General features: G+C 44.0%; 1 protein-coding gene across 7 annotated transcripts in view; it reads right to left on the bottom strand.

Moving 5' to 3' along the window:
- The window catches only part of LOC144769184 (uncharacterized), a 4,448,662-nt gene that overhangs the window by 2,548,514 nt on the left and 1,878,428 nt on the right, over positions 1-21,720 (bottom strand). For all 7 annotated transcript variants that reach the window (XR_013598674.1, XR_013598675.1, XM_078653198.1 and 4 more), the window contains one exon: positions 2,577-2,667. Coding sequence is in view for 5 of the 7 variants with exons in the window: in XM_078653198.1 (XP_078509324.1) it covers positions 2,577-2,667 (91 nt within the window). In the remaining 2 variants the exon portion in view is untranslated. The remainder of the gene's footprint in view (positions 1-2,576; positions 2,668-21,720) is intronic.

Raw genomic sequence — 21,720 nt, 5'->3', positions numbered from 1 at the left:
CCATACTTATCTAAAACAGATTTTTTTTTGGGTGATTAATAGGGTGCCAAGGATAACATGATCCAACCAGCGACTACAGTTGTGATGGTTATGAGGTTTTTAACGGCTTGCTGTTTTTCTGCTATGGTTTTATAACTTCTACATTGATGATCAAGGCATATCAATATTGTCCATACAAACAAGCGTTGTTGGACTTTTTTCTTTGTAGAGCGGGCCTCAAATACAACTTGAGCTGGTGCCGAGTGAGGTGAGGCTTACCCCTTGTGAAGCAATGGTAAGCTTTTTGTTAATAAAGTTACTATTGAAATATTCAATGAGGCATAAAGATATTAGAAGGCAATCATATACAAAGAGATGTTATGTCTATTCTCCCTAGATGCAGTCCAGCCATCATGCTTACATCAAGGGTACGAATGAGAATATCACATCAGTAATACTGTATGTATGATCTTTCTTGATTTAATGTGATTTCACTGACAAGATAATTATATAGTTCCTGAAGAAAGCCAGGGAGAATATTCCTGAGGGGCTGAAACATGTAGACCGTGTGAACAGTGATTAATTGTAAACTGTTATGTATCTTTTTTTCTCACTTTCACTCTGTTTTTAATAGGGAAACTATGAGACATTGCTAGGATTAGCAGTAGAAAGGATAGTAAACTATCTCATTAGTTTATCCTTTTTAAGCACTTTATTGCACAGTATCGTTTGCACTGCACAATAGATATTACCTTAACTCACCCCATTTCTAAACACAATCTTATTTGTTTTCCTTCTGCAAGTATCACACAGAAGGATACAGCTCTCTTAGTGTTCGCTCTGATTTCCAAGAGAGACATAGGAGTGCTGTTTGGGACCCCAGATGATGACACTGGGCACATGGTTGTGTATTGATGGGATACTGACTATCCTGAGGCAATTGTGAGTTCTGTCTCTTTGTCTCTTTCTTTGCTTTCTTCTCAAACATACACTCATTAACGTAGAGAGTTGTGATAGCCTCTATATTCTTGTTAAGAGTTATATGTTTCTTCTCAAAAAAATAACCTCCTTGCAGTCCTATGGATTCCATTTGTTTTTCATATATTAGAATTAGGGGGATGGAACCCATTTAGGACTTTAAACTTCCCTCAGACCCTCGTGTGTTATAACTGGCACCTAAGGACTCCCACGCGCAACAGAACACGGAAGCAGGCTGCAGGGTTGGCCAACCAGCCCTTGCCATGACGTTTTTGACTCTGCCTCTCAAGCTCCAGACCACAGCACTCGGAGTCTACTGTGCGCCCGCGCAAAAGAGGCAAATGCATGGATTCAAAAGTGAAGAAAAAAAATGATGACAGGACTGCCCCTCGTGAGATCATTGGTCCTTTCTCTCTTGGGGCAGACCAGAAACAAGAAACAGGGCCGTCATAAGTAGCGCATTCTAGCTATGAATGATTGACGGCCCTGATTATTACAGATCATCTGTGGGTGCCGCGGAAACCACGGATTTTGCGGACACATGGGCAAATGTAGCCCAACTTTCTGCAACCTGCGAGGGCTGTTTTTTCCTGCACAAATGGGAAAAAATCGCCTATTTGTGCGGGAAACAGCCCAATCTGGCAACACTGCTGGAGAGGAGCCTGCGCAGTGTGTGCACTTGCAGGGTCTGTGGCGGGAGCAGGTCGGAGTCGGACCATGATTGGTCCAGACCAGTTCTCGACTTGCATAAGTCAGGCGATGCAGTTGGTCGGCTATCATTGGTAGCGCTCAGCTACCCAATGTCAGTGCTGCCTCGCCTGCCTGCAATTATGCCTGAGACTCAGGGTGGCTGTTGAGACTCACGGCCAAGAGCAGTCCGCTGTCATTGGGAGCTGAGTGCTATGCTAAGTTTGATGAGTAGTAGCATAGTGCACAGTTACCAATGACAGGCACAGTGAGGCACCTAGCACCACCTCTGCACAATGGTGACCTCCCCGCCCGGCAGTAGACACTAGAGTTAGGGCCCGTGGTGCGGAAAGGCTCCATTCTTTTTTGTAACATCGCTCGCACTCCAGCAGCCCAGTGAGTCACTGGGATGCTGGAGTGCCAGCATTAAAAAAAAGAATGGCACCTGCACCACAGCACTACAACCCGCACCGGAGATCCGGGGGGGGGGGGGCAGCGCCCCTCCTTGCGCCTCCCTGCGGACGCCATGGCTTAATCTATCATAAGGAAGGAATTCATGTTTTTTCCAGAAAGCAGCCTCCTGCACTTGACTACGCAGCAGTAGAATGTGAATGATTTCAATGTTATCATTTAAAATGTTATTAAAAATACAATCTCCTAGCTGAGACACTTGATTTTAGAATACTGTTCTTGAATCACAGCCCTGAAGACAGAAGTGACATGCTCAACTTGAAAACAAGAGTTTCAGCAAGGCCTATCGAAGTACAGTAATAACAGACTGGAATCTTTCCTTCAAAATTCTCGATTCTTGAGTACATAAGTCATTTAATCAATAATTTTAATATGAAGTTTGTTGAAGATTAAGACATGGATATGAGAAATGAACACACTTTTGAGTAAGAAAAACACAGAGTAAAAACTCTGCACATTACCTTTGCTATAGATCCTTCCTCAAGCTTAGCGTTGGGATCCAGCTGTCCGATTAAGTGCAACGGAATTTTCTTCATATTTTTTTCAGGTGACCTGCCGCAAATAAGTAACATCTAAACAATCCTATAAAATCATATGTTGAACATTGTTTAAATTAAAGCAAACAAATAAATATAAATCTGATCAAACCATTCCTGTGAAGAGAAACCTTAAGCCATTTGCTACCAAATGGCACTTCACTTTCTAAAAATATAACGTTCTAAAGCCTTTTGGCTCAAATCAAAAATACATTTTTACCTGTAAAGATACAGTCAAGGCTGAAATGTCATATTTGATGCTTATTTGAGATTCATAAAGGGAATTCTGCCAGATGTAAGTGGTTTTAATACTGCAGATTACACTTCTGCGATTGAGGAGATATATGCAGTATAAAGGGCCTTATTACGAGTTTGGCGGTCCTCCTTCAGCAATGCCACCACCGCTCTAGCAGGAGGACCGACATGCCTATGGTGCGCCAGCCTGCCAGATTCGAGTTGAATATGGGGCGGAGGGGGGGGGGGGGGGGGGTCGGTGCTGCTGTAGTCTCACAGAGCAGCTGTCTTAGGCTCATAAGGAGAGCCTTAAGAGCAGTCAGCGGCCATGACAGCACCTGCAGCACATTCCTGCTTGGTGTGGCACGCACCATGTCGTCCATGCCACACAATGCCGGAACAGGGGTGAAATTCCGTGCCCCCCCACGCATAGCCCCAGGCCCAGATTAGTTACATCTCCACCAACCTTTTCATGGCAGGCTCACTGCCATGAAAAGGGCGGTGATAATGCAACTCGGAATATGCTCTGCAGTGCACCATCGCGGCAGGATTCTGACCCCCACACTCGAAATATGAAGGGCGGCCCTGCAGAGGAGGCGGTGGTCAGACCGCCACAGCGAGTACGTAGGTCTGGTGGTCCTATGACCGCCGTACTCAGAATAACTCCCAAAGCCTAACGTAAGATGTGGGAGGTGGGCAGAACAAGGCGTGGTTAGCCTTCTAAGTTTATAAATGTCCACAAACATGCATGTTTTTGGGGCATTGAAAAATTGAAATCTGATCCCCCCCCAACATATAAGTAGTCAGAGATTTATTCCAGCTAAGTAACTCACCTTCCCGAATGGGAAGATGAAGAATGACTCCCAGATTAGGTTTGGGTGTTGGGGAAAGGCTTTTTTTCCAAAGGGAGAAATAATTTTCCCAGGGTTGCCTTTCCCACTGTGTGGAATTGTATGCTGCATATAATTCAGGTGCAGGGGGAACGGGCAGTCCTCAAAAAGCCTCATTATATGAGCACCAGTTCATAGATATTCACTGTATCGCTATGCAGCAATTTATACTAATGTTCACACAGTATCTGTTTTAAAACTTAATAAAAAGTAGTTAAAAAAATATGAAATGAGCAATAGTTCAGCTGTAAACCTGCAAATGACACAGCCTTCCATGTGTACTATTGTACCTGTTATATGAAAATTAAATAAATGTAAAAGTACCTTCACGCAGAGTCGTAGAAACCAGCCCATACTTTCACACCTTTTTGTGACTCTGGCATTTTTTGTTAACTTTCTTTTAGCATTTATTAGAGAAAAGGCTAGGAGGTTTAGATATTCTACAGTAATGTAGCACAATGGTGGAATTGCCATTTTTCACTATTCTCGTAATGCTAATTACTCTACTCTGTTTCATTATACTGATTATCGCAGCACACGCATTTTATACAAGAATCACAATACTACAATAAACACTGAAACGCCTTGCTGAGTAGTTCTTCTGTATTCCTTTGGGAATGCATGAGAGTCCAAGCAAAAGGGTTCTAGATCTGTTACCACGATTTCCTTGGGGAATCAGGGTTGTCATGTTCTAAGTTTGCACACACATTTGTTACACTGTAAGGTTAGGGTTGCAAATGGTGTACTCTGAGCTAGCAGGACAAAAGGCAAACATATAGGCAGAACAATGGACTGTGGTAGGTAGGAGAGAGAAGGTGTCACATGGGCAGGATAGGTCTGGTAAGGAAAACCACCATATACATGGTCATGTTTCTTAAGTTGCCTTCTATTTTAAACATAATAACTTTTGACATACATTTGCATGTGTGACAATGCAGGATAACATTCTACGAATCAGCCTTGATTACAGTTCCACTTTGTAGGCAACACCCTGAACATTCAGTACAAGAGTTAAAGTTCACTGTGCAAATGTCGTTCTTATTGTCAGGTAGGCAACAAAGCAATCAAACTAGAATAATCAATTGCAGCCTGACAGGGGTTTAGACCTGGCCGGATGGGAGCTGTTTGTTATATATACAGAACCACTTACTTGTGTAAGGGAGAGCAGCACTCAGCTGACACTGGGAGGTCACTGCATGACGGAATTCCAGCTCAGCTGATTCCTGTTGACCAACATAAGGGATGTCCAGCTCTACAACAAGATGGACAGCTTGACGGCACTTACCTGCAGGTAATGGGGACTTAGAGCACCCAGCTGGGATTTGGTAGATTACCCACCCAGGCAAAAATAGGATAGGTAGTGCTGGGTAGGAGTACACTATACACTGTATTTATATGCTCGCAAACATTCACTGTCTTAGCATAATGGTAGAATTGCTCATCTTTTTCAATATTCTCATAATGCTAATTACTCAAATCTGTTTCATTCTACTGATTATCACAGAGCATGCATTTTATACAAGAATCACAATGCTTCAATAAACACCTTGCTGAATATTTCGTGTGTATTTCTTTGGGTAAGCATGAGAGTCCAAACAAAAGAGTTCTAGATCTCTTACCATGATTTCCTTGGGGGATTAGGGTTGTCATGTTCTAAGATTGCACACACATTTGTTACACCGTAAGGGTAGGGGTGCAAATGGTGTTCTGTGCGCTAGCAGGACCTTAGGCCAACATATCCTGAAGGTGTGCACAGATTCAGTATGGCACAATCCTGACATTCGTGTTGTCCAACAAACACAAAGTTTTAACAGAGAGGTACAAGCCGTATGACAAAGGTAGGAGCACGCAATTGGAAAACGAACGGCGAGGGGAAAGCAGGAGCAGCAAGCTGAGCTGGCAGGGCAGGCAACATGGAGAGTGGCCGCACAAAAGTCTGTAGAGGGCTGGAGAGAGAGGGTTAGAGGCACACGCAGAAACACACACACAGACAACAGAGGGACGGAGAGGGGCGGGCGGGTACAGTCAGCAAGCTGGCCAGGCAGGGTATGCAGCAGAGGCAGTGCTAGCACAATAGACAGAAGCGAGCAGGAGAGAATGGGCATGGCACATACACTGAAAACAGAATGAGCATGGTCACATACACTGAAAACAGAACTCAGGGGCGAAGAGGCGAAGAGGCATGCTGCAAACTGACCATGCAGGATGGGCATCTGGGGCAGTGACAGCACAACAGACCACAGAGGGTAGGAGGGTGTGGCAGGGGTACACAGATGGACACTGGATGGGAGGGGGCACAGACAGCAAGCTGATCTGGCAGGGCAAGCTGCAGTACAACAGACTGTATGGGGCATGATAGTGGCAGGGGCACACACAAAAACAACAGAGGACAATGATGAGGCAGGCAGGAGAAGCAAGCTGAAAAGTCAGGGCAGGCGTCAGAGGCAGTACAAGGTAAGGGCACAAAGGAGGAGGTATTTGCACGCACACAGAAATTGAGCGCAGGGGGAGGGGGCAGAGGTCGCAAGCTGACCAGGTGGAGCAGGCAGTAGTGTCAGTGTAGTGGCAGCACAAGGGACTGGCAGAGACAGGAGCAGTGGCAGCACAACAGACCACACAGGGCAAAAGGCATGGGTACGCACATTGAAAACGGTGAGCAGGGGCAGCAAGGTGCCTAGGTGGGGCAGGTAGCTGGGGCAGTAGCAGCACAACATACTGAGGAGCGCAGGGGAGAGATACAGGGGCATGCATATTAACAACGGATGGCAAGGTGGCACAGGCAGCAAGAACAAAAGGCAGGACAGACATCAGGGACAGTGGCAGCACACAGACTGCAGAGGGCAGGAGGGAGGGGTAGGGGCATGCACATTAACAACAGAGGGCAGGCAGAGGGGGACATGGGCATAAAGATAAACAAGCATGACAGACAGCAGAGATATGGACAGCACAACAGAGGATAGGAATGAGGGAGCAGGGGCATGCACACAGACAACAGAGGGCAGAGGGGATGGAGGCAGGTGAGCAAACCGACCAAACAGGACTTAAGGCAGAGGCAGTGGCAGCACAATGGATAGCAGAGTGAAAGAAGGAATAGGCAGAGGCACATACATGGATAATCGAGGTCAGAGGTAAGGGGCAGGAGCAGCAAGGTTATCAGGTAGGGCAGTCATATGGGGCGGTGGCAGAACAACAGAGCACAGAGGGCTGGCGAGAAGAGGCAAGGACACACATGTGGAGAACAGAGGGCAGGGAGAGGGCCCAAAGCTGACCACAGAGGGCAGGCTGGCATGGACAGGGGCAGCACAATGGACTACAGAGGGCAGGAGAGAGGGAGCAGGGGAATGCACAAGGAGAATGGAGGGTAGGGAAAGACGGCTAAAGATCTGACCATGAGAGCAGTATGGCATGGGCAGGGGTAGCTATCTGACCACAAAGCGCAGGTCGGGCAGGTACAGAGGGCAAGCGAGAGGGATCAAAGGCAGCATGATGAACATGGAAGAGAGGCCAGCATGGGTCGGGCAGTACAATGCACGAAAAAGGCATGAGGGAGAGGCATTGACATGGAGAAGAGAGAGTAGGGAAGGGGCATTGACAGAAAGTTGATCACGGACAGAAGGCCAGCATGGGCATGGGTAGCACAATGTGTTACAGAGGGATAAAAGGGGGACAGGGTCACTCACACTGAGAACAGAGGGCATAGGCGTAGGGCCAGGGGAAAGAAGCTGACCACAAAGGGCAGAAAGGAGGCGGCAGGGGCAGCAAACTGCCATTCAAGGCAGTCTGGAATGGGAAAGGCTGCTGTGGAGTTGCCGCCCGTGAGGGGGAGAAAACTCCTCTGCGGTGCATAGTCAAAGGCCATGTGCACTTGGGGTGTTGGATAAATATGATACAACAAAACACAGAAAATCACTATAAGCAAACATAAGAGAGGGTATAGTTAGGTATGGTAATATCATCTTGCTTTCATTTAAAAAATGTTGTTTGTCATTACAAAGACATGCAAAACATGGTAGATAGACAAAATATCGAAATTAAAATATCGATATACAATAATATTGATGTTTTAATTTCAATGGTATAGAATATCGATTTGCAAAATATCGATAGACAGAATATCTTTTTTAAGGTATGTTAGTAATATCGAAATTTTGTTTAGTGTTATGTATTTTATTATGTTGTTTATATATTTGTTAAATATGTTTTTTAATGTATGTTTGGAAATTAGTAATTTTGTTTACATTTTGCGTTTTAGTATCAGACCGGGTTGTGGGTTTATAGGGGAATAGGGTGGGAAGTAATTGAATTATAATTAATTAATTAATATTTTTTTTAAATATGTTTAATTAATAAATAATTATTAATTAATAATTAATTGATCATTAATTATTATTAATTAGTTAATTGAATTAAGTAGTTAATGTAGTAGTATTTACTATTTTTTGTTATTGTTAATTAATAATTAATTGGTAATTATTTATTAATAATTAGTTAATTAAATTAATTAGAGTTTATGTGCTAGTATTTTTTATTTTTTGTTATTGTTAATTAATAATTAATTGGTAATTAATTATTATTAAGTGATTAAATGATGTGATTTATTTATGTGTAGTGGGTTGTGTGTTTATAGGGGAATAGGGTTTGACATGATTAAATTTAATTTATTAAAGAGATTGTATTTATTTATTGTTATTTATTGTTAATTAATTGGTAATTAATATGTGTTAATTAGCTCATTTATAATTACATCAATTTAATAAGATTAATTGTTATTAATTGATATTTGTATTAATTGTGTTTTTTGTACGTGTAGTGTGTTGTGTGTTAAAGGGGGAGTAGTGTGGGAAGTAATTTTTACCCCCATGCTATCCAACGCTTTCCCTACTGTTGCACCCTCTGCAATGGGAATAGTCATTTTTACCCTTACGCTATCCAACGCTTTCCCTACTGTTGCACCCTCTGGAGTGGGAATAATAATTTTTACCCCTACGCTATCCAACGCTTTCCCTACTGTTGCACCCTCTGGAGTGGGAATAGTAATTTTTACCCCTACGCTATCCAACGCTTTCCCTACTGTTGCACCCTCTGGAGTGGGAATAGTTATTTTTATCCCTACGCTATCCAACGCTTTCTCTACTGTTGCACCGTCTGGAGTGGGAATAGTTATTTTTATCCCTACGCTATCCAACGCTTTCTCTACTGTTGCACCGTCTGGAGTGGGAATAGTAATTTTTACCCCTACGCTATCCAACGCTTTCCCTACTGTTGCACCCTCTGGAGTGGGAATAGTAATTTTTTCCCCTACGCTATCCAACGCTTTCCCTACTGTTGCACCCTCTGGAGTGGGAATAGTAATTTTTACCCCTACGCTATCCAACGGTTTCTCTACTGTTGCACCCTCTGGAGTGGGAATAGTAATTTGTACCCCTACGCTATCCAACGCTTTCCCTACTGTTGCACCCTTTGGAATGGGAATAGTAATTTTTACCCCTACGCTATCCAACGATTTCCCTACTGTTGCACTCTCTGGAGTGGGAATAGTAATTTTTACCCCTATGCTATCCAACGCTTTCTCTACTGTTGCACCCTCTGGAGTGGGAATAGTAATTTTTACCCCTACGCTATCCAACGCTTTCCCTACTTTTGCAGCTTCTGGAGTGGGAATAGTAATTTTTACCCCTAACCTATACAACGCTTTCCCTACTGTTGCACTCTCTGGAGTGGGAATAGTAATTTTTACCCCTACGCTATCCAACGCTTTCCCTACTGGGTCACCCGCTGGAGTGGGAATAGTCATTTTTACCCGTACGCTATCCAACGCTATCCCTACTGTTGCACCCTTTGGAGTGGGAATAGTAATTTTTACCCCTACGCTATCCAACGCTTTCCCTACTGTTGCACCCTCTGGAGTGGGAATAGTAATTTTTACCCCTACGCTATCCAACGCTTTTCCTACTGTTGCACCCTCTGGAGTGGGAATAGTAATTTTTCCCCTACGCTATCCAACCCTTTTCCCTACTGTTGCACCCTCTGGAGTGGGAATAGTAATTTTTACCCCTACGCTATCCAACGCTTTCCCTACTGTTGCACCCTTTGGAGTGGGAATAGTAATTTTTACCCCTACGCTATCCAACGCTTTCCCTACTGTTGCACCCTTTGGAGTGGGAATAGTAATTTTTACCCCTACGCTATCCAACGCTTTCCCTACTGTTGCAATCTCTGGAGTGGGAATAGTAATTTTTACCCCTACGCTATCCAACGCTTTCCCTACTGTTGCACCCTCTGGAGTGGGAATAGTAATTTTTACCCCTACGCTATCCAACGCTTTCCCTACTGTTGCACCCTCTGGAGTGGGAATAGTAATTTTTTCCCCTACGCTATCCAACCCTTTCCCTACTGTTGCACCCTCTAGAGTGGGAATAGTAATTTTTACCCGTACGCTATACAACGCTTTCCCTACTGTTGCACCCTTTGGAGTGGGAATAGTAATTTTTACCCCTACGCTATCCAACGCTTTTCCTACTGTTGCAATATGTGGAGTAAGTATATATATTAATTTATATGTAGAGTTTTTAATTTATTTTAAATGTATATGTATTAGTTATTATTTTTTATTATGTTTTAATGTTTTTATTTAATATTTGGTAATTTATATGTATTTTTAAATTATTTTTACATTATCATTAATACATTTAAAAAAACGATATTTTTAACTTCGATATTTCTGTACTACGATATTTTTTCTCTCGATATTTTTTTACTTACCTTTATGAAGATATAACTCCGATATTTTTGATGTCGATATTTTTGTGTCGATCATTTTTTATGTCGATATTCTGTCTGTCGATATTATGTCATAGATACGCAAAACATAAAGGTGCATGTCCTACCTTTTTTAATTACACAGAACCAACCATAGGGGGTGACCTACGTATAATAAGGGAGAGCTTAAAACTAGGCAAAACGTTTTAAATGCTATCGCCAAGTGGCAGTAAACTGCACACACAGGCCCTGTAGTGGCAGGCCTGATACAAGGTTGAAAGGCTATTTCTGTTGGTGGCACAATTAGTGCTGCAGACCCACTAGTAGCATTACAATAATAGGACCAGGGAATACGGTATGCCTCTTTACAAGGGTCTCAAAAGTAAATCAGCTATACCCAATCGGTATAAACCAATCACACAATGTTTAGAGGAGAGAGCACTTGCACTTTAGCACTGAATAGCAAAGTTAAAGTGCCCAGAGTCCTAAAGCCAACACGTAGAAGTTCATAAAAAAGAGGAGGAAGGCAAAAAGTTTGGAGTAAACCTGCAAAAAGGAGCATTTCCAACAGAAATGTAATGTCTCTAGATATTGATGCAATCAGCAATTTATGTAAAAGTAAACTTACATGTGTATATTACTCATAATTGTAAATTACGTTTGTGAATTGCCCCTGTAATTTCTCTTTAGGCATTAATGCAATCAGCAATGTATTAAACCATAAATAATTTCAAAAGAGCGTTTGATGGTTATTTACATTAATAAGATGCCCCTGTTACATACCTCATGTGACATAGAATTTTCAGTCAACTGCTTCACATTAGTCACTGAGAAGGCATGTACAATCAGATCCTAAGCACAACTCTCTGTAGTTTGTAAACCAAAATACCTTTATACATGTTCCTGAACTGAACAGAATGGTAGACTCTATTTGGGCAACACTTATAATCAAACCGTTAGTGAGCCATTCATAGATTATACAGTTTTCAACAATTATATGTCTCATAATTTTCACAAACTTCTAGAAATAAATATCTTCACCTTATATATCTCCAAATTACAGATAACTGCTCATAGAAATTGTCAATAGCACTACATGAGTACTCTTGTATGAAATTATGTGCACAGAAATCTAAGTTGAATAATGTATTGCAAGGATAAGCTCTAGTTGTGTTCAAATATTTTGGCAACCTATTTGTAACATAGGTTTGCAAATCACACTGGTTGCTGTCAGTCTCTACCTTGTTTAAATGAAGTACTGTTTGCACTTAAAAGTTTACTGGTAGTTAACATGTTCATCATATAACTTTTAACATATTGAATCAGACTTGTGTCCAGTACTAAACTATTTCTATTTCGGACATGTACACTGCTGCATATAGTCAATCTATGCTGTATATGTTTGTGTGCTTTTTACTACCTATTTTTTTCCAAATGTTTTTATTGATAGCTTTTTGTTGTAATGATCATCAGTGGTACTCCTGACACATAATTCCAGTGCTACATCATCAGAAATAGGAAATCATCAAGATAATACAACACATCTATCAGTACCAGGCTTTAGTGACAATACCAATGGCCCCTGCTTGGGTTTCATCTTTGTGGGGGAAGCAGGTCATAAAAAATAATGAGGAACAAACCATTAACAATTAAACATTGTGAGGTCTCAATAGTTCCTGATCAGCTATCCATGATGTATAGGCATTCCCGTTGTTACCCCACCATGCCTGGGGTGTGCCTGTTGTCATGAGAAGTGACTTTTCTTAGGAAAGGAGCCTGACGGTGTGGGTGCGGAAGAGCAATATCCTGTTCATGCATAGCAAGAGGCGGCGGGAGAAGTAAGTGTCTTGTAGGTGTATGAAGTTTATGTCCCGACATGGTGGCAACTGGGGGGATATCTGTTGGGGCAGTCATGTAGACCGGTTCATGAAAGTATCACGTGGGTGTGAAGCAGTGGATATTGTGCTAGCTATGACAGAGTGAGCAGTGTGGCGCCCGTCGAGCCAGTCTTGTTCAGTGGGCGATCCAATTGTCTTTCTAGGGGGTCATTCATCAGTTTTGGCTTCCACTGTAAGGAGGAAGGTTCCCAGTGCTCGCTTCCTGTCCGGTAGTCACCCCTCATTCTAAGCAACCTAATCACGTGTATTTCTGCCCTAGTACATGTCAAGAAATCACGCAACCACCACTGTGTATCTGGGGGTGCAGGAGACTGCCACGCCATGGCTATGCTGCATTTAAATAATACAAAAGCCTAATCTATGAACCAGTGTAAATGTTTGTCAAACTTTTTAGGAGGCTGGCTTAGTATATGGTAAACAACTATTTAAGTGAAGAATCTTGCACTAGTCCAGGGGACCCTTGAGGGGATTTTAGTGGTCTTAGACAACCATAGAAAGCTCTCTAAGTGATAGCAGTGGAGAGAAGCATTCAGGCTTAGTCCAGAAGGAGTTTTTAGCAGCTTATTTTACTAGAACTAATCATTTAGTGTGGGTTAAACGAAAGAGAACCACACAGTGTAGTTATAAAAAGTTATATTTACTATACACACTCACTCACACATTTGTATATCTCCTACCTAGAGATATAAACACAATACATACAATACTTCAAATGTAGAACAGGTAAGTAAGCACAAATACACAGTTGTCTCCAGGGGGGGACCAAAACCATATACTATAGAAGTGGAATGCGAATCATGGCCGAAGTTGAGACTTGGACCAGTAGACTCAGAAGAGCTGGGGACACAAGGAACCACCCAAGGTCATTACCCAGAAACCCCACAGAGGCTGTGTGCAAAGTGGGAACACAGCCGCGTTCTTAATGCAAGTCAATTTTGAAAGTTGCAATTGCAGTTTTTAAGAAAAGGTATCCTTCCCAGTGGACCCTGAAGAAACCTCATGGAAGACAGAAGGTTGGAGTGTCACCCCACCCATGGATACCCCAGGAACAAGGATACCTACACAAGGGAAGCTGGGAGCATAGGTGTGAAGTGATGTAGGAAACCTCCTCAGACCACAATGGAGGACTTCAGAAAAGATGCAGCTGGTGAAGAAGGTACCTGCAAGCAGAGCGGACAGAGTCTATGCCACTCGGAAGACCAATAGCCACCAATAGCGGAAGATGCAGGAGTGATGACGGTGACCTTGTCACTGGAGCTGTGAGGAACAGCAGATGCTTTAGAAGACCAGGAGCTGTTCATGAGCTCTCCCATGTCGGACGTCAAGAACCAGGGGGTCCGTGCCGGCGGGAGCACCAACAAGCCTTAGCAGCCGCAACAGACGTGATAAAGAAAAAGATGCAGCGTTGGGACCAGCAAGGTCTGAGTGATTCACCAAGTGTTGGAGAGTCATAGCAGGCCCCCAGCAAGCAGGGGAGCTCACTGAAGACAAAAAAGACCCTCAAGAAGACCCACAAGCTGAACACACAGGAGTTGCAAGAGGACCTCGAGCAGCTCCTCAAAGATGCAGGCCCATGGTGCAGAGGATGCAGTGAGGACGGAGATCTTGGCAGGAAAATATGCTGGAGGCTAGAGCTTCTTGTAGCCCGAAAATCCGTGGAGGGCAGGGATGACAAGTCTTGGCAATACCAAGTCAATGCGGTGCACAAGGGATTTGTTCCAGTGGCTCCGACGTGGGATACTGGCCTCCAACTTGCTGAGGGAGTTGCAGAACCACCACCTGTGTTGCTGAGCCTTTTGGGGTCCTTAGGACATCAAGAGCAGCAGACCGCTCAGCTTGGTTGAGGTGCCAATAGATGCAGGGTAGTGACTCCTTCACTCCAAGGGAGATTCCTTTGGGTGTCTGTGATGCCCACAGGCCTGGAGAAGAACCTGGATGAAGCACAGGCACAGACGATGCAGAAGACTGGCAGGAAGACAAGACCAGGAGCAGCAGGAGTCTTCCTTGGTGCAGTCTTGGTTTCTAGGCGAAGTCCAAAGTGCCCAGACGGTAGAAGTTAAAGTGATTTCGGGTTTGAATCTTGTCCCACAACTAATCTGAAAAGCAACCCACGGGTAAGCCCTTAAGTACCCTAGGGAAGGGGTTGGGACAATTCAAGGATCCCTCCCAGAGGAGGGCTGGACAGAGGGGAAGATACGCCCATGTCCTTTGTTCCGTTTCGCACCAGAGTCGGAGCCAACAGCTCCCTGGACTAGTTCCAACTAGAGAATTCAAGGAGGACACCAAACGTGCCCTTCAAAGCAGTCTGGTGGCTCTGCGAAGTCTGAGTAATAAAGGTGGCATAGTATTTATTCGGCAAACCGTTTGAGCCGGGGGTCAATCTGAGCCATGCCATGCGGATCTCTTCCAGTTGTAGCGGCTCATTCAGCCCTCTGTGGGGCGTTCACTCGTACTACCTGAAGTGGGCCAAAGAAATCATAGGCCCGGGATGGGAATGGTGAGCCAAGGGCTGCGTATATTACCCGATAGTCCCAGAAAGCCCCATTTATGTCCACCTGCATGGTCGTGGGTATCACACTTGTGGGGGTGCGTTGCTGGTCCTCCTGTACAAGTCAGGCAAGTAGTCTTCTCGAGTGATCTCCCTCCACATGTTATTAAGTTACACGTCATCTCTAATCTATAATCAGGCTTGCTTAGTGTCTCCTCCACCTTGTTTCGCCTTCGGTAATTGGTGAAGCTGCACAGTTGTGGCTGCCCGATCCTCCATCTGGTTCTTCAGGGAACGGAGGTCGCGCTCTATATTCACCAGGTCGTTAAACAGCCTCTTACGTATCCCCCAGGAAGCCGTGAGGCAGTGGCCCGCACCACCACTTTGTGGGCATCCCACTCAACCACTCGAGACATGGCACTGCCTGCATTGAGGGTGAAATATTGATCAATACAGTGGGAGAAATCTGTGCAAAATAGGGGGTCAGACAGAGCCTCCAACTGTAGCCATCATGCGGGTATGATTGGACGTTGTCTTTCCCACTGTAGGGTCAACCATAGGAGACAGTGGTCAGATCGGGTGCGTGCAAGGTATTCCACCCCGGATAATCGTGCTTCTAGTTGGGCCTCACATAGAAATAGGTACATTCTGGTTTGGACGTTGTGGACCTGCGATTAGTAAGAATACTCCCAGTCTAGAGGGTGTAGGTGTCACCATGCATCCAAGAGGTGCCTTTGCGACATGCATTAACCAAGGTGTTGTGAGGTCAGTCTCATGGTGGCCACTCTGAGTGGGGGGCTAGAGGGGTCAAGAATCACATCTGGGACACATTTAAAGTCTTCGCCCCAGAGTCTGGGTGTGAATGGGTGTCAGAGGAGCAACGGTGTGAGGGTGTCTAAAAATTCACCCTGTTGAGAATTGGGGTATAGATTGCAGTTAGTGTGAGGCGTTCACCATCCAGTTGGCCTGAGTGTCCACCGTGTAGGGTAACCCCGGTGCAACCCGAATTAAAACTCCTCAAGCAAACGAGGATTCCGAAGTGCCATATTCCTTCCCCCTCCATTTAGCATGAAGTCTGTGTAATTCAGTGGTACTGAAGTGAGTCTCTTGGAGCATAGCTATATATATCTGGTTCTGTTGAAGAGAGGCATAGACGTGATACCGTTTAGACGGCGTGGCCTTTCCTCGTACATTCCAGGTGATTATATGGTAATGAGGGACACAGGTTTCTGATGACTCTTTCGGCATGTTGTACATTGTGTGTAGTCTGGGGACCCCATAAACCCGCCATCCCCTGTCTGTGGCAGTCAGGTACGCATTACATATGCCCATGGAGCACAGGGATGCAGCAATTACAACGTGGAACATTAGTAGAGTATCTCGATAAACCATGATAACAATAAACAGATTCCCCCTGGGACAGTAGCCGTAAGAAGGCCTGGCCATAGAAAAGTCTCCCAGCTATACATCAATATAATGCAAAAAAAGTGAAGCACAAAAGAGAAAAAAAATCCATACTAGAATCCACTTGAAAACATGGGGGTGGCGTGGCACCAAAATCATAGTCAGGGGCCACCTGGGGCCCTGATGAAGTGGCAACATTGTTTGGGTAGACCTCGGTGCAGGTCCTGATTATGAGTTACCCACAATCCCACACATACCAATTCTTACCTGCCAGCTATCCGCCTATCTAGCAAAGTACACATACAATTCGGCACCAGAGAGGTGGCAGTTCTCGTAGGCACAGTCACAAGTCGTCAGCTGATCTGTGAGTAACCTTCGGATCCTGACTATCTCCGATGACAGAAGGTAGTAACCCGCCCGAGTCCGATCCCGACAGAGCTTTTTTTAAACACATGTGAAATGAATAATTAGCCATCACTGAATATGGGCTGGAATATAAGAGAGGACGCTGCGAGCATTAGAAAACTTCACTTGTACCAGAGCGTGGTTACATGTCGGAAAGAAAGGGAGGAGGCTTTCATTTTATATAAACACGGGGATTAGCAAGCCATGGTAAGCGCAGAGTAGTCTATGTTTAGAAGCTTGTTAAGGAGAGAACATCATGGTAATATGTTTTATTAAGAGGGCTTAAAACATAGGGAAATGTAGTATTGAAGGCAAGGGGTAAGATAATGGAGGTAATTTAAATGTTTCCGAACGTAGGTTAAACTATTTTTTGAAAGACTTGTAAATATGTCTCTGTTGGACAACTGATTAATTTTGTTTGCTGAAATGTTATTGAATATTTCACATAGTGAAACATGTTAGCTAAAAACATTTATTTTGTGTTAGTAGATGCCCCTGATGAAGGGAATTTAATTTCTCGAAATGCATTGGGCTGCCAAAATAAAATCATGGCACGTGGAACCTAACTCAGACTCCTGAGCTTTTGTGAACAAATGCACATCGTGAAATATTGATTAAAATGAATTGAGCATGACATAAGAGTAAAAGTGTAAACCGGACAGTTTAACTATGAAGAAAAAGAGAGTAAATATTACGTAATTGATTCATTTGATTCAAACTTTAGAGTGTGGCAGTGCAGCCTGAGGGAATCGGATTGGAGGTTCCTTGTTGTTCTTCTATATTGTTACAGCGCCCAGAGACGAAGCGCAAAGCAGGTATTGCACACCATCAAAAAAACTACAAAAGAAAAAAATATGTTTAATCTAAGGATCACTAGGGAGTGCATCTCTTCTTTTCAATCATTAACATTTGACTTTAGACATATCAGAGTCCTCTGTCCCTCCTACTCATTCCATTTGTCATCATTGTACTCCGGATTTCCCTTGCTTTGCTCTTGTTGGCCCTGCTTGTTCCCTTCCAGCTACAAAGGTGGGCCCAGGAAGGTCCACAACTCCTTTGTGGGACTATGGGCCATTTGCACCAGTCAGCTTTTAAGTGGGCAGCCCAGTGCCAACCCCCCTGTCAGGCCCCCGCTGCCCAGTTCCCCACTAGGGCAGCGGCCACAGCAAGCAACATCAGGAAAGGCGCAAGGGCCGTGCCGGCAGGCTGGCTTAAAGCTGCATGGCAGCGCAGGCAACTGCAGGTCTCTGTCACCAGGAAGAGCAGAGGAAGCCAGTCGACTCACCTCCTCACCACAAGTGCAGTGCAATCTGTGTGTGTGTGTGTACAGATCAGAGGACGTTAGTGATGGGTACACAGGTCGCACATCAATGATTAGACATGTTCAAGTGGGCTATTAAGTACAAAGAGCAAGTAGACGAAGGAAACATACAAGAATATAGTGGTGCCACTCAGGGTAGAAAACACCCCATTACCTTGGGTGCAAGTAAACACAGGTGACCACTGTGGTGACCTGTGAAATTGATATACAACAAAGATGTACCCCGGCGCTCCTAAAGTTTAGAATTCCAGACATTGTTTAGTTAGTACTACTGTAGCATAGAAACTACTTTCGCACAGGAAAACAGTAGAGTTATCACTTATCAAAAACTGTTCATAAATGTATTCCATACAGAGTTCAAATTTAGCTAAAGGTCTTTTTAACAATACTTTACACGACTGAAAACACTGATAATTCTGACAGATGGTTACAAAATAAGACGTCTTATGTTGTGAAATCGTGATCCAGTCCTTGTAGGAAAATGCGAGAACAGCCAACACGTGTTTCGTCACATCCGTGACTTCCTCAAGGCTGTGAAAACAATAATATGGACATATACATACCATTAAATTTTACCTTACATTACATGACAAGTCTTGTATTTTCGAAACCGAAGAGTAAATGAAAAAATGTTCAGAAAAGAAGAAGGTCCAATATATCCATGCGCATAGATGGAAAGTGTTTCACCCATGTCAAAGAAAAAAGGAACATGTGGTGCCATAGACAAGATTATATTTGAGGAGAAAGAAAGGACCTTTCTATAAGTAAGTATGGAAAACGCAAAGGGGAGATATGGAACCAACAAACTTCGTGATGTTTCAAATAAAGGGAAAAGAAAAGAAGAAGTGCCGCTAAATGTAGGAGCATGCAGAAAGGAGGACAGAGATTTAGAGCTTCTTGTAAGTTATAACCTCTGAAGAAAATGTTGAGTTATGCAAAGGTGGTTTTTCGCAAGCAGACTCCCTCGTTATAATAAGGGGTTCAGATTCCGGGATAAATTAGTGCTATTACACATTTGTATGTCTGATTATATTTCAATCTCTACGGTCTGTGCTTACTTCCAAAAAGTCACCGTAACGTCTTGGGTTGCCTTAGGTATAAAGTTTGTAGTTGACACTTGATGGACTATAGTAGGCCAATAATGAGCGGAATGGAAATTGAGATTTGTTATAAAATTAACGATACAGTCGTTATTAACAGGGTGGTGGACAGCACCTTCACAGATGAACTGTATGGGGGCAAGCACTTACGTTTCATGGGCGTAGCTGGCAGAACATTTCAATAGAAGACTGCGTTTAAAATAACTCCCGGCTAACGCGAAGAGCTGTGATAGGCCCCTAAAATATCCAAAGTACACTCTATTAGTATCTATATTTAGCTTCACCATTAACTTACTCAACATAGTTATGTGATATAATAACAGTCGACATTGCAGTATCACAAGATGGTACAAAGTCCTCTGGTTCAACGTCCCTTCTTTGTGTATTTCAAACTCAAACAAGTACTACACTCAAAAGAACCGCTCAGGGACATAGAACGATCCTATAGTTACGAAAATACGTGCCAATCATTATCTTTGTACAGGTGCTCGCCGTTATTCAATGTGACAGAGACCACTACTGACCACCATTAAAAGTATCATTTTGAGCAACATTACTACCAGAGACCTGAAGTATTAATCAACACTCAATGCGTTTTAGCGTCCAAACACATACTACACATAAAGATATTCAAGGACATAGAACGACCCTATTGTTGCAATAATAAGTGCTGATCGTTAACATTACACAAGTACTAGCTGTTACTTAATGTGACAGAGTCCACTGCTGACTACCATAATAGATATCATTTTGAGCCACATTAATACCATAGACCTAAGGTATTAGTAAACACTCACCGCGATTGAAGAACAAGCTATCTGTAACTGTGGACCCTAGGGCGTCCGTATCACAGGTGGAAGTACTGTCTATATAATATTTTTGTGGAATTGTTTGTTCACAGTATTTCTACTACTTGTTGCCTATTCCTCCTCCTTCTGTACAATGCACTGTGATTCTTATCGGGTCTTCTAAGGCTTCTTTCATTTCACTCTCTGTTCACTATCTAAGCACTGTGATTTCTACCGCACCAATACACAATAGTCTTGAGTGTATTTCTGAGGCTAGGTTTGATAGTAAAATTAGTGGTCATACGTGTTTGGCCCCTTATTAGTGACCCCTCTCAATTATAGGATGTTACAAGCTACTCCTCCTATTTGGTATACATTAGGGATATTGCTCCATTTCATAATGGCCGCTGTTGGCCTTTGTGAAAAAAATCTTTTTACTTGCATTACCCGCTCGTGGCACAATACGTTTTATGTTGACTTTCTTAGTTTGTTGACCTACGTGTATGTCATACGCGATATAAGTAGGAAGACTGGGAGCTTGGAGACACTTCTCAGGTCGGTGAATTTTGACCGGGTGACATAGGTGTTCTACACATAACTTTCTTGGTGCTTCACTTCACTGGAGAAAGGAAAAGGGGAAAACGTTCTCTGTTTTTGCCAATGCGGTCATATCCAAATGCATCCTAAAGTGTTTCCAACCGGACTGGATTTTAATAATGAAATCTACGTTTCCATCATGGCCGACATGGAAGGGTGAGATTCTATCTCCAGACTCACTATTCCAAGGTGAATAGTCCTGTTTCCATTTCATGTAGTTCCGGTTCTCGAAACCATACATATTCATAAACAATTTTCAAAACGCCGATCCCACTACCGGCGATACGGACGCACTTGGGTCCACGGTTACAGACTTCTGGTTCTTCAAACGTGGTGAGTGTTGTCTAACACCTTAGGTCTCTGGTATTAATGTGGCTGAAAATGATATCTATAATTTGTTTTCCCTTACAGCCCATTGCTATGTGCTGTTGCTCCCCTTCGTCTTCCCTACGTTTTCCCACAGCCACTGACCTCTGAGTCCTCCCATTACAGCCCACTCCCGCCTCCCAGCTGCACGTCTCCTCCTCCACTTCATTATGGTGACCGTTGTGCGGTGGCGCAGTGGGCGTGCCGTTGGCGCGGCAAAGGTGCGCCTAAGGCAAGCCCGTCTGCACCCATCCGTGACCCAACCGTGACCAGCGCCAAGAACCCTGGTTCTCTGAGGCCCCACCGCTATGACTCAACCATCCTCCACGCACTCAACCCTGGAAGACAAGCCTACTGCGCAAGATCATCACCAAACACCACCCACGGGCAGGTTTTGTGCAGACCCTGCCTCAGATCCTTCAACATTTACAAAGTTCCCACGACCGCCGAAAGCACGCCTGATGCACGCACCACCAAAACCCCGACTTGCATCCTTCTCAACATGCGCTCCCTGCACTGACACGCCGTAGAGATCTGAGACCTTATCAACACCCTCTCACCCGATGTCGCCTTCTTCCCGGTAACCTGGACCAAACCCTCCTCTGGCCCAACATCGCCACTGCCATCCCCGACGGATACAAAATTCAGAGAAAAGACCGTCCGCACCACCCAGGAGGAGGACTCGCCATCGCACACAAGACCCCTCTCCGACTCTTTACATCCAGCACGAGCGACCCCCACTCCATCATAGAACACCTCAATTTCCAGATCCAGACAAGCCCCAAGACCACGCTACGCGCCACCCTCATTTACAGACTG

This window comes from Lissotriton helveticus, chromosome 7, assembly GCF_964261635.1.
Source record: "Lissotriton helveticus chromosome 7, aLisHel1.1, whole genome shotgun sequence".
NCBI lineage: Eukaryota > Metazoa > Chordata > Amphibia > Caudata > Salamandridae > Lissotriton > Lissotriton helveticus.
This window is presented reverse-complemented; position numbering and strand designations above follow the sequence as displayed.